Source organism: Salvelinus fontinalis, chromosome 42 (assembly GCF_029448725.1).
Source record: "Salvelinus fontinalis isolate EN_2023a chromosome 42, ASM2944872v1, whole genome shotgun sequence".
Lineage (NCBI taxonomy): Eukaryota > Metazoa > Chordata > Actinopteri > Salmoniformes > Salmonidae > Salvelinus > Salvelinus fontinalis.
The window spans coordinates 19,356,951-19,374,697 of record NC_074706.1 but is presented as its reverse complement, the minus strand read 5'-3'; the positions used below and the strand labels follow the sequence as shown (position 1 = coordinate 19,374,697).

The following is a 17,747-nucleotide window of genomic DNA, read 5'->3' as shown; positions in this document are numbered from 1 at the left end:
GATAAATGTTTCAGTAAGACTGGATTTTTTTGCACTTATAGCAATGGTTATCAACTGTACTGCAGGGGTGGAACGTAAGCCGCAGAAAATTGAGGTTGTGGTGGCAGCTGCAGAGAGGTATTTGGGTGTGCAAGACTTGACATCAGAAGAGTTACAGGGTGTGTTAAGTGGTGATGTCCCATTTCAGGTTGTTGGCCTGAGGTAGGACTAAATATATTTCAATAGGGGAGTAGGGTGGTGTTATTTATTACATTTGTAGTGTCAGATGAAAGGGTATTTATACATTTTTTAAGCAAAGTATAAGTGAGTTCTACTCTAGTCTAGTAGGTGGCGGTAATGCAACATATTTGGATGCCAACCGCCGTTAAACCTCATCGAAGAAGAACAGCGCGCATACGCTTTTCATTTAGGCACACCCTTTGCGCTACGACGCCAACCAATAACATTTCTCTTCACTGTAAACGGAAGTGAACAGTGACCAAGAACAATTTCCACGTTAGCGTTTTTATTGTTGTTATTTAGACGTTTATTAACGCCATGGAGCACAAAATATTATTATTTTAACTACACAGCATCACATACTTACGCCATGTAGTCTTTAATTCGCGTTGGAGACAGGACTTGGTTGATATATGTTATAGGTAACGATAGCTAGCTGCTAACAATGGCTAACTGTATGGTTTTTCACACTCAAATAGCCTCCATCATGGAGGTGCTAGCGAATGCAGCAGTGGCAGAGATCTGTAAACTCGTAGATGACGACTATGCAGTGTTTCGTTTGGAAATTTCTGAAAGCCAGAAACAGAACAGGGCATTGCGGAGGAAATTACAGCTTCAGGAACTGAAGGTGGCACGGGAGCGCGCAGACAGGACAATGCGAGAGCGCGTCCTCGCCAGTCGACCCAACAGTGTTAAGATTCTCGACCAATACAGAGGAATGGCAAGAGGTACTTTTTGCAGAAGGCCGAGGCTGCGCGGCCTGTCGCCGTTCATATATACAGTAGCTCAGTGCCCGTTCCCCTCTGTGTCCAGATGTGTTACCCAGAATTCGGTCCGGTTTAGGATAGTATGCAATAGTATACTTAGCTATCTTTTGCAAAGACACAATTTCATATTCTAACCAGGTCTTGATTTACTGTATTTCCTATTTACTCAATGAAAACAATGTGATGCATGGAATATAATACATCAATCAATACATAGAATATCAAGAAGTTATGAGAAGTGAGTCTTCTTATATTCTTGCCAATTCTAGACAGTGTCAAAACTGTCAATAGTGGGAATATACTGTTGAACATTGACAGTCGCTTATCAAACCACCTCATCTCCTCAATCACTCTTTCAGGTGGCGGACATCTCACTGGAGGCCAAATCAATTTTGTAAAGCCAGTGGGACACAATGCATGGAGAGATGACCAACCAATCACTGTTGATGAGGGGAGTGGAACTTCAACCCAGCAAGTTATCATGATAGAGGTTAGTGTAATAGTGTTGCATTAAAAATGACAGTCACTTTGTAAATCAAATGTGGCCCGTTTGGTTCAGAAAGGCTCCCCTCAGCTATCTGTCTTAGGGGAGCTTGAAAGACTTCCTTTCAACAATGTTATCCACTACGCCATGGTCCCTCGTTTTGTAGGTTACGAATTTGCTTAAAATTTACATTGATATATATTAAAATGTATGTGTATCTGAGGTCATTTACTTACCCTATGCCGGTTTTCAACGTATTTGACAACCAAGAAGAAGCACAAAGCCGAAAAATTACGTTTAGCATTTTTTTAAAGTACTGGCTAGCAATGTTCAGTAAAAAAGCTCCAGCGTAATCTAATATAAAGCACATCAAACGGACTGTAATTTATAGGTTTTTATCGTCCTGTAAGTCCTCAACTTGAGCAGGCACGCTAACAAGGCTGCTGAGTTGTAGTTCAAATGAGACTTTAATAACTTTCGCCGATGTGTCTTACTTCTTACAGTCTGAATTGAAAATGTATTACATTTAGATTTTGTGTCACTGATCTCTACACAATACCCCATAATGTCAAAGTGGAATTTTGTTTGTAGAACATTTTAGTAATTAATACAAAATTAAAAGCTGAAATGTATTGAGTCAAGTTTTTGTTATGGCAAGCCTAAATAAGTTCAGGAGTACAAATGTGCTTAACAGATCGCATAATAAGTTCCGTGGACATATTCCGTGTTCAATAATAGAGGTTAACATGATTTTTGAATAACTAGCCCATTTCTGTACCCCACACATACAATTATCTTTAAGGTCCCTCAATCGAGCAGTGAATATCAAGCACATTTTCAACCACAAAGACCAGGGAGGTTTTTCCATGCCTCGCAAAGAAGGGCACCTTTGAGCATGGTGAAGTAATTAATTAGGCTTTAGATGATGTATCAATACACCCAGTCACTGCAAAGATACAGACAACCTTCCTAACTCCGTTGCCTGAGAGGAAGGAAACTGGTCAGGGATTTCACCATCAGGCCAATTGTGATTTTTAAAACAGTTAAGAGTTTAATGGGTGTGAAATTTGAAATCTGGAGATAAATCAACAACATTGTAGTTACGCCACAATACTAACTTAAATGACAGAGTTAAAAGAAGGAAGCCTGTACAGAATACAAATATAACAAAATATGCATCCTGTTTGCAGTAAGGCACTAACGCACAGTGCCTTCGGAAAGTATTCAGACCTCTTGACCTTTTCCACGTATTGTTAGGTTACAGCTTTATTCAAAAATTCATTAAATTGTCCCCCCCCCCATCAATCTACACACAATACCCCATAATGACAAAGCAAAAACAAGGTTTTAGCCATTTTTGCTAATTTGTGTATTTTTTAAACGGATCACATTTACTTAAGTATTGAGACCCTTTACTCAGTACTTTGAAGCACCTTTGGCAGCGATTACAGCCTTGAGTCTTCTTGGGTATGACGGTACAAGCTTGGCACACCTGTTTTTGGGGAGTTTCTCCCATTCCTTTCTGCAGATCCTCTCAAGCTCTGTCAGGTTGGATGGGGAGTGTTGCTGCACAGCTATTTTCAGGTCTCCAGAGATATTCGATCGGGTTCAAATCCGGGCTCTGGCTGGGCCACTCAAGGTCATTCAGAGACTTGTTGTGAATCCACTCCAGTGTTGTCTTGGATGTGTGCTTAGGGTCATTGTCCTGTTGGAAGTCTGAGCTTCTGATCACCCAGTCAGCTTTTGAGCACTCTGGAGCAGTTTTCATCAAGGATCTCTCTGTACTTTTCTCCGTTCATCCTTCCCTCGATCATGACTAGTCTCCCAGTCCCTGCCGCTGAAAAACCTCCCCACAGCATGATGCTGCCATCACCATGCTTTACCGTAGGGATGGTGCCAGGTTTCCTCTAGAAGTGAAGCTTGACATTCAGGCCAAAGAGTTCATTCTTGGTTTCATCTGACCAGAGAATCTTGTTTATCATGGTCTGAGAGTCTTTTAAGTCCCTTTTGGCAAACTCCAAGCGGACTGTCATGTGCCTTTTACTGAGGAGTGGCTTCCATCTGGCCACTCTGCCATGAAGGCCTGATTGTTGGTGCGGCAGAGATGGTTGTCCTTCTGGAAGCTTCTCCCATCTCCACAGAAGAACTCTAGAACTCTGTCAGACTAACCATCGGGTTCTTGGTCACCTCCCTGACCAAAGCCCTTCTCCTCTGATTGCTCAGTTTGCCCGGGCGGCCAGCTCTAGGAAGAGTCTTGGTGGTTCCAAAGTTCTTCCATTTAAGAGTGATGGAGGCCACTGTGTTCTTGGGGACCTTCAATGCTGTAGAAATGTTTTGGTACCCTTCCCCAAATCTGTGCCTCGACACAACCCTGTCTCTGAACACTACAGACAATTCCTTTGAGAACATGGCTTGGTTTTTGCTCTGACATCCATGTCAACTGTTGGACCTTATATAGACAGGTGTGTAACTTTCCAAATCATGTCCAATTTAATTTACTACAGGTGCACTCCAATCAAGTTGTAGAAACATCTCAAGGATGATCAATGGAAACAGGATGCACCTGAGCTCAATTTCGAGTGTCATAGCAATGGGTCTGAATAATCATGTAAATAAGGTATTTCTAAAAACCTGTTTTTATTTTGTCATTATGGGGTATTGTGTGTAGATTGAGGATTTTTAAAATGTTATATACATTTTAGAATAAGGCTAATGTAACAAATCTGGAAAATGTGAAGGTGTCTATATACTTTCCGAAGGCACTGTATATCTCCAAAGAAAATAACTTTATGTCCTGAATACGAAGCGTTATGTTTGGAGCAAACACTACACATCACTGAGTGTCGTTCTTCATATTTTCAAGCATGGTGGTGGCTGCATCATGATATTGGTATGCTTGTCGGCAAGGACTAGGGAGTTTTTTTAGGATAAAAAGTAGCGGTATAGAGCTAAGCACAGGCAAAATCCTAGTGGAAGACCTGGTTCAAACTGCTTTCCAACAGACAATGGGAGACAAATTCAGCTTTCAGCAGGACAGTAACTTAAAACACAAGGCCAAATATAAATTGGAGTTGCTTAGCAAGATTATATTGAATGTTCCTGAGTGACCTAGTTACAGTTTTGACTTAAATCATCTTGAAAATCTATGGCAAGACTTGAAAATGGCTGTCTAGCAATGATCAACAACCAACTTGACAGAGCTTGAAGAATTAAAAAAATAATAATGTGCAAATATTGTACAATCGAGCTGTGCAAGGCTCTTAGACTTACCTAGAAAGACTCACAGCTGTAACCGCTGCCAAAGGTGACTCTAACATGTATTGACTCATGGGTGTGAATACCTATGCATATGAGATATTTCTGTATTTAATTTTCAGTAAATTTGCTAACATTTCTAAAAATATGTTTTCACTTTGTCATTATGGTCTATTGTGTATAGATGGGTGAGAAAAACAATCAATTTAATACATTTGAATTCAGGCTGTAACACAACAACATGTGGAATAAGTCATGGGATATGAATACTTTATGAAGATACTGTATATCTTATTTGACCACGTTCTCATGAATTTGATGATATAAGTGTGAAGCCCATTAAAAAACACATACTTCTTGTGTCAGGATGCAGATGCTGCAGGTCCTGGGGTCAAGCTGGAGAAGTCTGAAGGAAAGGAGGACCCGCGGCACAGCAGAGACATCCAGACTGGAGCAGCGGCTGGAGTGGCGCCCCCTGTAGCCACGGAGGACCCCACCACCGCCCCAGCGCAGCCCAGGACCCGATGCAGCATCACGGAGGTCAGTGGAACGCCGAACGCCGCCCTCAAGTCAGAGACAGACACCGAGACTTTAATGGGGCTGGGGCAACTGGGCTGTCCTCCTGCTCCCTGCTCAGAGTATTTACTTTATGGTAGCCCAAGGATGATTCTATCCCATCAGGACACAGGTGATGCGTTACAGGCTGGCAATGATCCGTCCTGTTCATATGCTACAGCGACAGAGATGATACCTGGTGACATGCCTGTGGGCTTAGATACACAGACTAATCCAATGAGAGGGGAAATGGACCGGTACAGTGGTAGTGTATACTCTGAAGGGTCCCTAGATAAGAAAGGGGAGGTTATAGTCATAGATGAAGTGACTGTAAAAGTGGAGGGTGACGCACCTCTGACATGGAATGCAGACATGACTCATTTAAGAGAAGGAAACTCGCAAGGCAACACTCGTGACTTCTTAGACTATAGTGAAAGCATAGGAAAAAATCAAAATGTCGTGACCCACTCCCCTTTACTCACTTTCAGGGATTGCGACCCAGTGTCCACGTCGATGGCACCTTCAGATTCACACGGTCGCGTCCTTTTCGATCAGGTATTGAACTCAAACAAAAGGGCTAGAGCGAAGGCTCCGGGAGGGGGCGCCACATCAGGCAATAGTAAAGAGAAACGGTTCCTCTGCATGTTCTGTAACAAAGGCTTCAGCTGCCCCCAGAAGGTGGAGATTCACCAGAGGGTCCACACGGGGGAGAAACCCTTCAGCTGTACCCAGTGTCACATGCGCTTCGCCCAGGCTTGCACCCTGAAGAGGCACCAAAGGGTCCACACGGGGGAAAAACCCTACAGCTGTACCCAGTGTCACATGCGCTTCGCCCAGGCTGGTAACCTGAAGATGCACCTGAAGGTCCACATGGGAGAAAGGTCTTCTGACATTTAGATCAAATCCTGCATTAAAGACAAAGATTCATTGTCATTGTTGTCAGCATAAAAGATCCACAGATGCATTTGGAATACAGAGAGTAACAGATTTCAGTGTTGAATATTCCTGGGTAGAATATTGCATCCAGACATTGTGTGATATATAAGCCTAAAAATCTGTTACCATATTGTGTTTGTACTGTGTAAGCTATATGATGGTCACAAATGCCTATTTCATTACTTACATTCAAAAGAAAATGAATGCAATTCGTCAAGTTCATGCAGATATTTTGTTAAGACATGTGTATGTGTGGTTTTCATATGGTGTATTTAACACTTGTTTGTTTAATAAACACAAAATGGGACTTTTCATTCTAACACTTTAATTGAGACTCTCTTTAGTATACATCACATCTGATCTCGCCCTATTCTGCATACACCCAACAGTGCTTTATAACCAATATACTCTTACTAAATAAAATACACTTAAAGATTGCCTCATAATATGAAGTAAAACGTTAATGTTTCAAACAGCATAATGCCTCCAGCTCACATTGCAAGTGGTGTGTGATGCGCTGAATGGCGAATGGGAAGCGCGCTTCAATTACCAGTTGAGAATTAAAAACAGTAGCTCTTTTTAATAGCGATTTCAAAACTGTTGTAACACGCTCATGTGCGTTGCACTTTTGACGACTTGTGTTGTCCCGCTAATTGCATTATGGAACGGAAATTTGCACACTGCCTTGTGCACATTGCTGTGCTTATAATGTGAAGAAATACACTGCTCAAAAAAATAAAGGGAACACTTAAACAACACAATGTAACTCCAAGTCAATCACACTTCTGTGAAATCAAACTGTCCACTTAGGAAGCAACACTGATTGACAATAAATTTCACATGCTGTTGTGCAAATGAAATAGACAAGTGGAAATTATAGGCAATTAGCAAGCCACCCCCAAAAAAGGAGTGATTCTGCAGGTGGTGACCACAGACCACTTCTCAGTTCCTATGCTTCCTGGCTGATGTTTTGGTCACTTTTGAATGCTGGCGGTGCTCTCACTCTAGTGGTAGCATGAAACGGAGTCTACAACCCACACAAGTGGCTCAGGTAGTGCAGTTCATCCAGGATGGCACATCAATGCGAGCTGTGGCAAAAAGGTTTGCTGTGTCTGTCAGCGTAGTGTCCAGAGCATGGAGGCGCTACCAGGAGACAGGCCAGTACATCAGGAGACGTGGAGGAGGCCGTAGGAGGGCAACAACCCAGCAGCAGGACCGCTACCTCCGCCTTTGTGCAAGGAGGTGCACTGCCAGAGCCCTGCAAAATGACCTCCAGCAGGCCACAAATGTGCATGTGTCTGCTCAAACGGTCAGAAACAGACTCCATGAGGGTGGTATGAGGGCCCGACGTCCACAGGTGGGGGTTGTGCTTACAGCCCAACACCGTGCAGGACGTTTGGCATTTGCCAGAGAACACCAAGATTGGCAAATTCGCCACTGGCGCCCTGTGCTCTTCACAGATGAAAGCAGGTTCACACTGAGCACATGTGACAGAGTGGAGACGCCGTGGAGAACGTTCTGCTGCCTGCAACATCCTCCAACATGACCGGTTTGGCGATGGGTCAGTCATGGTGTGGGGTGGCATTTCTTTGTGGGGCCGCACAGCCCTCCATGTTTTCGCCAAAGGTAGCCTGACTGCCAATAGGTACCGAGATGAGATCCTCAGACCCCTTGTGAGACCATATGCTGACACAAGCACATTTGTGGCCTGCTGGAGGTCATTTTGCAGGGCTCTGGCAGTGCACCTCCTTGCACAAAGGCGGAGGTAGCGGTCCTGCTGCTGGGTTGTTGCCCTTCTATGGCCTCCTCCACGTCTCCTGATGTACTGGCCTGTCTCCTGGTAGCGCCTCCATGCTCTGGACACTACGCTGACAGACACAGCAAACCTTTTTGCCACAGCTCGCATTGATGTGTCATCCTGGATGAACTGCACTACCTGAGCCACTTGTGTGGGTTGTAGACTCCGTCTCATGCTACCACTAGAGTGAGAGCACCGCCAGCATTCAAAAGTGACCAAAACATCAGTCAGGAAGCATAGGAACTGAGAAGTGGTCTGTGGTCACCACCTGCAGAATCACTCCTTTTTTGGGGGTGGCTTGCTAATTGCCTATAATTTCCACCTGTTTTCTATTCCATTTGCACAACAGCATGTGAAATTTATTGTCAATCAGTGTTGCTTCCTAAGTGGACAGTTTGATTTCACAGAAGTGTGATTGACTTGGAGTTACATTGTGTTGTTTAAGTGTTCCCTTTATTTTTTTGAGCAGTGTAATAGTTTATCAACATTTTAAGGTAAACGTTCTCATCTGATGTATCAGCCTCATTGCGATTTAATGTTTTTCTTATGTAGCCTTGGCCTACTTGTTGTATGAATTTGGGATCTTTTGTCCCACAACTGTCCCAAAGTCTGTTTGGAATAGGCTGTTTCTTTCTCGCACAGAACGACAAGCTGACCAATAGAATAGGTACACTTTTCTACTGTGGTGTGTAGTAGATTGACATAGGCTAGTGATTCTGCTGTTCATTACTCGTCTTGTTGGCTGAAAGAAAAGTACATGTGGACAGTTATTCTAACGTCTTCAAAGTGCGCATCGGAATTCGGTAAGAAGGACGCACGTTCTGTTGAAATGAATTACCATAGTCTAAATGTGATTTCTGTCATTCTGAGCACCGTGGGTGGACGGCCTAATCAGGTTATGCACCCAATGCATATGGGTCTGGTTCATCTCTCAAATGTCACATAAATGAAAATGCTTCCAGAAATGTCCGGTGCATATGTAACCTGAGGCTATCACCTGTCTCTTCCAGGAGGAGGGTCCAGAGATGGTGCTGGTGAAGGAGGAGGGGTGTGAGCAGAGTCTGGGGAACCCTGAGGGCACTATGGTCATGGAGGACAACCAGACTACACCTCCTCCTGAACCTACAGAGGAACCAGCTGAGCAGCACAGGACCACACACAGTCTCACTGAGGTGAGCCCACTGTGAACTACTGTCTGACTGGTATTAGGTCAGAACCCGAATCCACAAAGCTTCTCAGAGTATGAGTGCTAATCTGCATCAGTTTTGCCTTTTGGATCATAATGAATAAGATTATATGTACAGATCCTAGATCAGCACTTTTTGTCTTAAGTGTGGGACCATGTCTTTTGAATTATCAAACCATTAAAGCCTCAAGTAATCAAATCAACTAACATGTTTGCATAGTACTCATAGCAATCCCTCATTTCCCAATCAGAAGCTGCTCATATCAGATTTCTTGATCCAACACAATGTTTTTCTGTACCTCTTACAGTCAGTAGACATGGAGGATGGGAAGCCTGATCTGATGCTGGTCAAAGAGGAGACAATAGAAGATGAACCAGAGAGCATTGCTCTGCTGAGTGGACTAAAGATGGGGGAGCAAGGTAAGCAAGAAATACATATAGCCTACATACAGTAATAGCTCTTCAATGGGAATAGTGATGCTTCTGGCTATTAGGTCGTTCCACCAATTAGGTGGCTTTTGAGTAGTGTAAATTGGTGTAAAAATAAAGAGCACATATTCAATTAAATAAACACTTTTTTTTTTTTTTTTTTTTCCATCTCAAGAGGTTATTAACCCTTGTGTTATACATTCTGTATAATCCCCTTGTACTAAGAGTAAGAAATTACCCGCCTTCACTAAACCCCTAAAATAAAGCATCTTAATTGAATTTTAAACCCCACATCTATTTTGCATGAAGAAACAACCTGTCATTCATCACAAACTTTGTGAATATCTGGGTTGTCCCTGTTGACAATGCAGAAAGACTGCATTTAATCAGTGGACACCACTCGTTTTTATTACAACACACCTGTCATACTTGTTTTCTTAACTAAAGTAGAGTTTTATTATTATTATTATTATTGCTAAAGGTACTGCATAGGTGTAAACATACTTTTTTCAGCAAGAGATAGCACTTGTTAAGCCTAAGAAAGTAACAGAAATGTGCAGAAAGTAGTTTTGAATGCATTTTATTGAAGGGAAACAATACGTCTTGAACCGTTTTGGCAACATAGTGATATATTCTTATATACTGTACAATGAGGAATTCAACTACAAAATACTAGTCTTCTCCCATTTTTTTAACCATTGCCCCCACCCACAAGATGTATAAACAACAACAATAAATAAGAATAAAATAAGATAATAGATACAAAAACATGAAGAACATAAATCAATCAACTCTAATTATCACATGTAGGACAGTATGCAAGTGTTTGTGCATGGACCTTGCAAATGTATTTCTCACATGTGCAGCACATAGTATTTGTTTCCTCCTCTTGCCTGCCCCAGCTGCAGCCTCAGGTGGATCAGGATTCAGACCCCTGAACAGCTTTCACAAGCGCTGCAGAGGCTGCTGTGTGGAGACGTGCTCCCTTCTTTGAATGTATGGGGTTACAAGTGCCTTTTCCAGCTGCTCCCTCCTCTTGTTCCGCTTATTAGGCATCCAGATAGGGTTGATCTTGTTCCATATCACGAAGGCATTGTATGAGGACAAATCAATGATATTATGGAAGATGACCAGGAGCCAGCGGGCAGTCATCCTCCTGCAGCTGTAAGTTCCAATCACCTTGTCCAGGTTGTCCACGCCTCCTTTGTGGTGGTTGTAGTCCAGGATGATGGCTGGCTTAATGTCCTCACAATTACTGATCTCAGCTGTTTTTTGCAGTGTGCTCAGGAGGACCACATTCTTGTTCCTCTCTGGGAGGTCAGAAACTAGAGTGGTGATGGGGGTGAAGGCAAACTTTGATGAGAAGGCCTCTCTCCCCCTTGTTGTGAGGATTGCAGGGGGGAGCTCAGACTTGTTCTTTCTAACTGTGCCAACCATGGTGATCTTCCTCTTCAGGAGCTGCTGGCTGAGTTCAAACAGTAGCACACATAATCTACATTTCTCATTGTGTGTGTCTTTGTGGTTTTTCTGGTGTGTAAATTATTTTATAACTTGCCGGGTCAAAGATGACCCTAAGACAATCTTTGTACCCTAGTGGTGTACAGCTTTCATGGAAATATGAACAAAGGTGATGTTTCACTTTTTCTAATGTTGGGGTAACTCTAGGAAAAGTAATCAAATTTCAAGTTGAAAAAAATATAATTTAGGGGGTTTTCTCTGCTCTTAAACAAAGTGGCATGTCATTTTTTACCCTTAAGAAAATGGTTAAATTTAAAAAAGGCTATTAAGTGCCAAATAAAGTAACAGGGTTGATAAATGAATCTTAAATCAGCCATGAATCCCCTTGCGACAGGGAATGGTTGCCTAAAATTTAGACTGTTACCATGGTTGCTCCATGGATATCAGTCTTAAAGAAATTGTCTCAACAAGGCAGAATGTTGAATAAAATTATATTTACACTTACTTTACCGGTTGTTTATGCTGTTGGTCCTTTTGGCAGTAGGAGGTGGAGATAAGATATCCAGAGGGAAGTGTTGTTTACTCAACTTTTTGTGGCGCCGGTAGGTTCTGTCGCTTGTATTTTCAATCAGTTAACACATTGCACGTGATACACAATATGTAGACAATAGCCGAATGTAACCGAATGTAGTCGACCGAAGCACGTTTTATCGCAATCTGCTGGTAGTGCTTGCCGTTCGGTTATGCTCGGCCACATTGTGCAAGTGTTTGTCACGTGCAAATTGCATCAGTATTGAAAATAAAAAACAGAAATACAAATGATATACATTCCAACCTGCAAAAGGACCAACCACACGGACAACAGGTAAAGTATAATTCTATTCAGCATTATGGCTTGTAGAGGTCTTGAGAGGAAACTTTCCTGATCCAAATGCTCATTTCTGCCCGACGTGGGTATGGACGCTTGTGTACAACAGGAAGGGGCAATTAAATGCAAGCTTCAAGAAAAAAACAGTCTAGAAATGTTTTGTCTATCTATAGGTAACAGGGTTTATGTGTTATGCTCGATCCGCTCAGAGTATAAAGAGAATAACCAGCTCACCTGATTTTACACTATGATTTCACGATTAGATGTTCAATGTTTTTTGAAAATAATGTTTTCTTTACCTTAAAATTAGGGTATTTTTTACCTTAAAATTAAGGTAAAAATCACATGAAACAAATAATAATCTTCAGTAATTACTTTGTCAAAGCAAAACAATAACTAGGGCTTAATGAGGGTGAAAACGTATAGAAATGTTGGTTAAGTGGGTTAAAATGCACAAAGGGAAATGTCAAAATGCTGAATTTTGACACGGGCTAGAAATGTCTTTATTCATATAAGCAAATCAGATTTTTATGTGCTCTATATTAAAGGGCACTTCATTTTAAAATGCAATATTGTTGAATAATTTCTATCTAAAAGATCAATGGGATGCAAAAAAATATATAATTATTGTGTGATGACCCTTATTCTTTAATTTAAAAAAAAATTGTTCCATTAGATGAAATCAATAAAATGTACACTACCGGTCAAAAGTTTTTGAACACTTACTCATGCCAGGGTTTTTCTTTATTTTGACTATTTTCTACATTGTAGAATAATAGTGAAGACATCAAAACTATGTAGTAACCAAAAAAGTGGTAAACAAATCAAAATATATTTTATATTTGAGATTATTCAAATAGCTACCCTGCCTTGATGACAGCTTTGCACACTCTCGGCATTCTCTCAACCAGCTTCATGAGGTAGTCACCTGGAAAGCATTTTAATTAACAGGTGTGCCTTGTTAATTTGTGGATTGTCTTTCCTTCTTAACTTCTCTGGGATATGTGGGACGGTAGCGTCCCACCTGGCCAAAAGCCAGTAAAAATGCAGAGCGCCAAATTCAAAGAAATTACTATAAAAATCTAACTTTCATGAAATCACACATGAAAGACACTAAATTAAAGCTACACTTGTTGTGAATACAGCCAACATGTCTGATTTCAAAAAGGATTTACGGCGAAAGCACACCAAACGATTATGTTAGGTCAGTACATAGCCACAGAAATACACAGCCATTTTTCCAGCCAAAGAGAGGAGTAACAAAAAGCAGAAATAGAGTTAAAATTAATCACTAATCTTTGATGATCTTCATCAGATGACACTCATAGGACTTCATGTTACACAATACATGTATGTTTTGTTCGGTAAAGTTCATATTTATATCCAAAAATCTGAGTTTAGCCGGGACGCTACTGTCTCACTTGGCCAAAAGCCAGAGAAAATGCAGAGTGCCATATTCAAATAAATGACTATAAAAATCTAACTTTCAATAAATCACACATGAAAGATACCAAGTTACAGCTACACTTGTTGTGAATCCAACCAACATGTCAGAATTCAAATAGGCTTTTCGGCGAAAGCAAACGGTGCTATTATCTGAGTTAGCACCATAGTAACAAAGAGAGAGAAACATATTTCAACCCTGCAGGCGCGACACAAAACGCAGAAATAAAAATATAATTCATGCTTTACCTTTGACGAGCTTCTGTTGTTGGCACTCCAATATGTCCCATAAACGTCACAAATGGTCCTTTTGTTCGATTAATTCCGTCGATATATATCCAAAATGTCAATTTATTGGGCGCGTTTCATCCAGAAAAACACCGGTTCCAACTTGTGAAACTTGACTACAAAATATCTCAAAAGTTACCTGTAAACTTTGCCAAAACATTTCAAACTACTTTTGTAATACAACTTTAGGTATTTTTTAACATAAATAATCGATAAAATTGAAGACGGGATGATCTGTGTTCAATACAGGATTAAAACAAACTGTAGCTAGCCTTCTGGTCATGCGCCTCTAAAAACAGGACACAACAAGTGACCCTGATTCAAAATGGCCGTACTTCTTCATTACACAAAGGAAAAACCCTCAAACAATTTCTAAAGACTATTGACATCCAGTGGAAGCGGTAGGAACTGCAAGAAGGTCAATTAGAAATATGTATTCCCAATGAAAATCCATTGAAAAGAGAGTGACCTCAAAAAAACAATCTGAATGGTTTGTCCTCGGGATTTCGTCTGCTAAATAAGTTCTGTTAAGTTCTGTTCTGTCAGACATGATTCAAACAGTTTAGAAACTTCAGAGTGTTTTCTATCCAAATCTACTAACAATATGCATATCTTATCTTCTGGGGATGAGTAGCTGGCAGTTGAATTTGGGTATGCTTTTCATCCAAACGTGAAAATGCTGCCCCCTATCCTAGAGAAATTAATGGGTTTGAGCCAATCATTTGTGTTGTGACAAGGTAGAAGGGGTATACAGAAGATAGCCCTATTTGGGAAAAGGCCAATTCCATATTATGGCAAGAACAGCTCAAATAAGCGAAAAGAAACAACAGTCCATCATTACTTTAAGACGAAGGTAAGTCGATGCGAAACATTTCAAGAACTTTTAATGTTTCTTCAAGTGGGAGATGGTTTGGGATGAGTTGTACCGCAGAGTGAAGGAAAAGCAGCCAACAAGTGCTCAGCATATGTGGGAACTCCTTCAAGACTGTTGGAAAAGCATTCCAGGTGAAGCTGGTTGAGGGAATGCCAAGAGTGTATAAAGCTGTCATTAAGGCAAAGGGTGGCTATTTGAAGAATCTCAAATATAAAATATATTTTGATTTGTTAAACACTTTTTTGTTTACTACATGATTCCATATGTTTTATTTCATAGTTTTGATGTCTAAAAAAACACACATTACAATGTATGAACTTGACCAGGTAATTAACTTTTTTTTCTCTCCATATGTAGTTTTCTCTGCCATGTTTAAAAGTCTATTTTGTAACCCCTTTCTGCAGCTGATTGGCTGGAGGATAACAGAGGAGACTGGGCAGCCATCTTGGATACCCAGACGGGTGCAGCCAAGGGCCAGGGGGATGACATCACTGAGCAGGCCAGGACCAGAGATGACATAGTGGAGGTCAGTGGATGGGACAGCATCCTCAGCTCTGGGCTGGGGAACAACACTGTTAACCAGAAACAGAGAGTCGAACACAAAACAACTGAACCTAGTCTCCATGACAACAGACTGGTTGAGACAAGGGTGAGGCGTAGACTTGGTCTGCGGGGACAGGGAGGTGTCCGTATGCGGCAGGACAGAACAGACACAGACTCGGCTAGCGATGCTCCGTCCTGCTCCTATAGTCGTGATTCAGAGAGACTGATGGGGCCTCAGGTTAACCCCCTAACAGGTGCTGCCTTCAGCCTGCCTTCTATAGGATCTATCAACTGGAACTTGGACCCTGCGACAACACAGACACTCCCTGGCCTTCATCCTCCTCACACTCTCCTTATGTTAAACCAGACCTCAGACAATGCCAGTGCCTCAACACTAAATGGCTACACAAGCCCATTGACAAATGAGAGTAGTAGAGATGGAATCAGTAAAGGTGGCAGCGCCAAGGAGAAGCGCTTCCCGTGTTCATTCTGTGGGAAAGCCTTCAGTTTCCCTAAACAGGTGGAGATCCACCAGAGGATGCACACGGGGGAGAAACCATTCGGCTGCCACCTATGCCGGGCCAATTTCTCACACTCGTCCAGCCTGAAGAGGCACCAGAGGGTCCATACAGGGGAGAAACCCTACAACTGTCCCCAGTGTGAGAAGAGGTTCTCCCACCAGCACCAGCTGAAGATGCACCTGAAGATCCACACAGGAGAGAGGCCGTTCGCCTGTACGCACTGCGGGAAGAGGTTCTCAGAGAGGAGCTACCTCAGGATACACCAGCAGAAAATGCACACGGCCCATGTATAGTGAAATGTAATGTAAAACTAGTTAGTTTGTCGTCAATTTTGTTGGTTTTGGATGTACAGAGAACTTCAACTGGATGAAGTGAACTGGGGAAAGAATTAGTATGAGGGAGAGTAGATATGGTGATGGTTGGTGTGATAAAACGCTTCACTGATTAAGAGTGACAAGTATGTCCCTTTTTTAAATTGATGCTGGTGTTTATAGTGACATGAGGATAGTGCCTTAATTCATGTGTACTTGATATAAAGTAGTAAAGATGTGTGTTATGTTGAATCTTATCCAAAGTATTCTAAAATGAATTTGATCAAAGCGAGGGTACCAGATTTACAGAAAATGGAAAGTGTTACCATAGTGAGAACAGTTATTCTACTTGTCACGTATCGTTTTGTGCAATAAAAGTAATGTACTTCAAAGTTGTGAGTGTTGTTGAAATTAAATACAAAATTGACTCTGTGCTGTCTGACTTGGTTATTTTTGTATCATTGCAGGGACTGAGTTTCCGTTATCTCAGTCGAACCAAAACATTATACTTAGTTCTTGAATCAACACATATGGACATTTTCTTGATAAACTCCAATGGATCCATATTGTTGGGTACTTGAATCACAGTGTTAGAATAGGGCTTGACTGTGGTTAACATTTTATAATGGCATGTGTCTTATATAAACCTTTATGCATTTCTGTTCAATTTGGGCAATTCCACATCAAAATGTTACAAAACAAAAAACATTGATTTCAAAGTTGAACAAACAACTCTATGCATAAGGAATAATTTGAACAATTTCCACAGAATATTTTACAAAAACACAACTGTTTGGTAACAGAATTTCAGAAGGGCGGGCTGACCAAATTTCAACTAGTTTTCCACATCCACAGACGTCCGGTTTCGCTTGGTGCTCACTGGGTGAGGATGCTTGTAACAGTAAATGGAAAGAGGGTAGTTGGTAGGAGACAGGAGAGGAGACAATAACTGGAGATGAGAGTGTGTGAGAGGGTGGGTTGGTCCAGACTGTTTTCACAGTCTTGCTTTGACCACCAGATGACAGAAAGATAAAACAGTATGCCAGTGGATAGAAGAACAGTAGCAAGAGACCTAACTGTGGTGTGTGACTACTGTGATTTCCAATTGTAGCCAATTTAATTGCAGTTAATCCATTACCAATTTGGAAACAGAATTACAAGTCTAAATCCCTTAATTCATAAACTTGATATCAGTAAAAACACTAACTAATGGTAGGTCTACCTTTACTTGTAACTTCTGTGAACTTTCATTATCCTTCCTCCTCATGAGGGAGAGAAATTAGAAAATATCCAAAAGATATGTGGGGTTTTGCTAACGGAATTACAAGTCAATGTTTCTTAAACGTACAGAAAAAGTTATCAAAAACAAAATATAAGTGTTGATGTTAGTTAGCAGGGGTCTTTACTTTCAACATGATTGTGGTTTGATGTATTTCCAAAACCTGAAGACTTTTTTTCTGGGAGATGTTGTCTCTTCCATCTGTTTGGCGAGAAATCAAAGCCTCTGCCCATTGACATTTTTTACAATGGAAAATGTTTGAAAAATGTATATATGCCTTAATTTAAGAAATATATACTCTTAGCATTCATTTGACACTCAATTTGACATGCTCTTATGAATGTCACATCAGTGCTCATGGGTCTTTTTACATTGAAATGCCCATTTGTGTATACAGTCTGCAGTCCGGTGTTGCTGGTGGGAGAGACTGGACCTATGAAGTGGCTGGTCACAAACCCTGACCCCAGATCAGGACGCTGGATCAGGAGCCATTGCTTTTCCTTCCCGAGTCAGAACCAGAACCCAACCGCAAG

General features: G+C 41.4%; 1 protein-coding gene across 2 annotated transcripts; it reads left to right on the top strand.

Annotated features, from left to right (window-relative positions):
- Nucleotides 1–436: 436 nt before the first annotated feature.
- On the top strand, nucleotides 437–16,367 carry LOC129841447 (neurotrophin receptor-interacting factor homolog). 2 transcript variants are annotated; one of them, XM_055909713.1, is made up of 6 exons: nucleotides 437–947; nucleotides 1,346–1,476; nucleotides 5,092–5,265; nucleotides 9,025–9,186; nucleotides 9,509–9,620; nucleotides 14,965–16,367. In XM_055909713.1, the coding sequence occupies exons 1-6, from the start codon at nucleotides 665–667 to the stop codon at nucleotides 15,915–15,917; spliced, it is 1,815 nt and encodes a 604-aa protein (XP_055765688.1). In that variant the 5' UTR covers nucleotides 437–664; the 3' UTR covers nucleotides 15,918–16,367. The 2 variants fall into 2 exon arrangements, with proteins under 2 accessions (XP_055765688.1, XP_055765689.1); XM_055909714.1 differs by lacking the exon at nucleotides 437–947 and adding an exon at nucleotides 979–1,224.
- The last annotated feature ends 1,380 nt before the right edge of the window (nucleotides 16,368–17,747 follow it).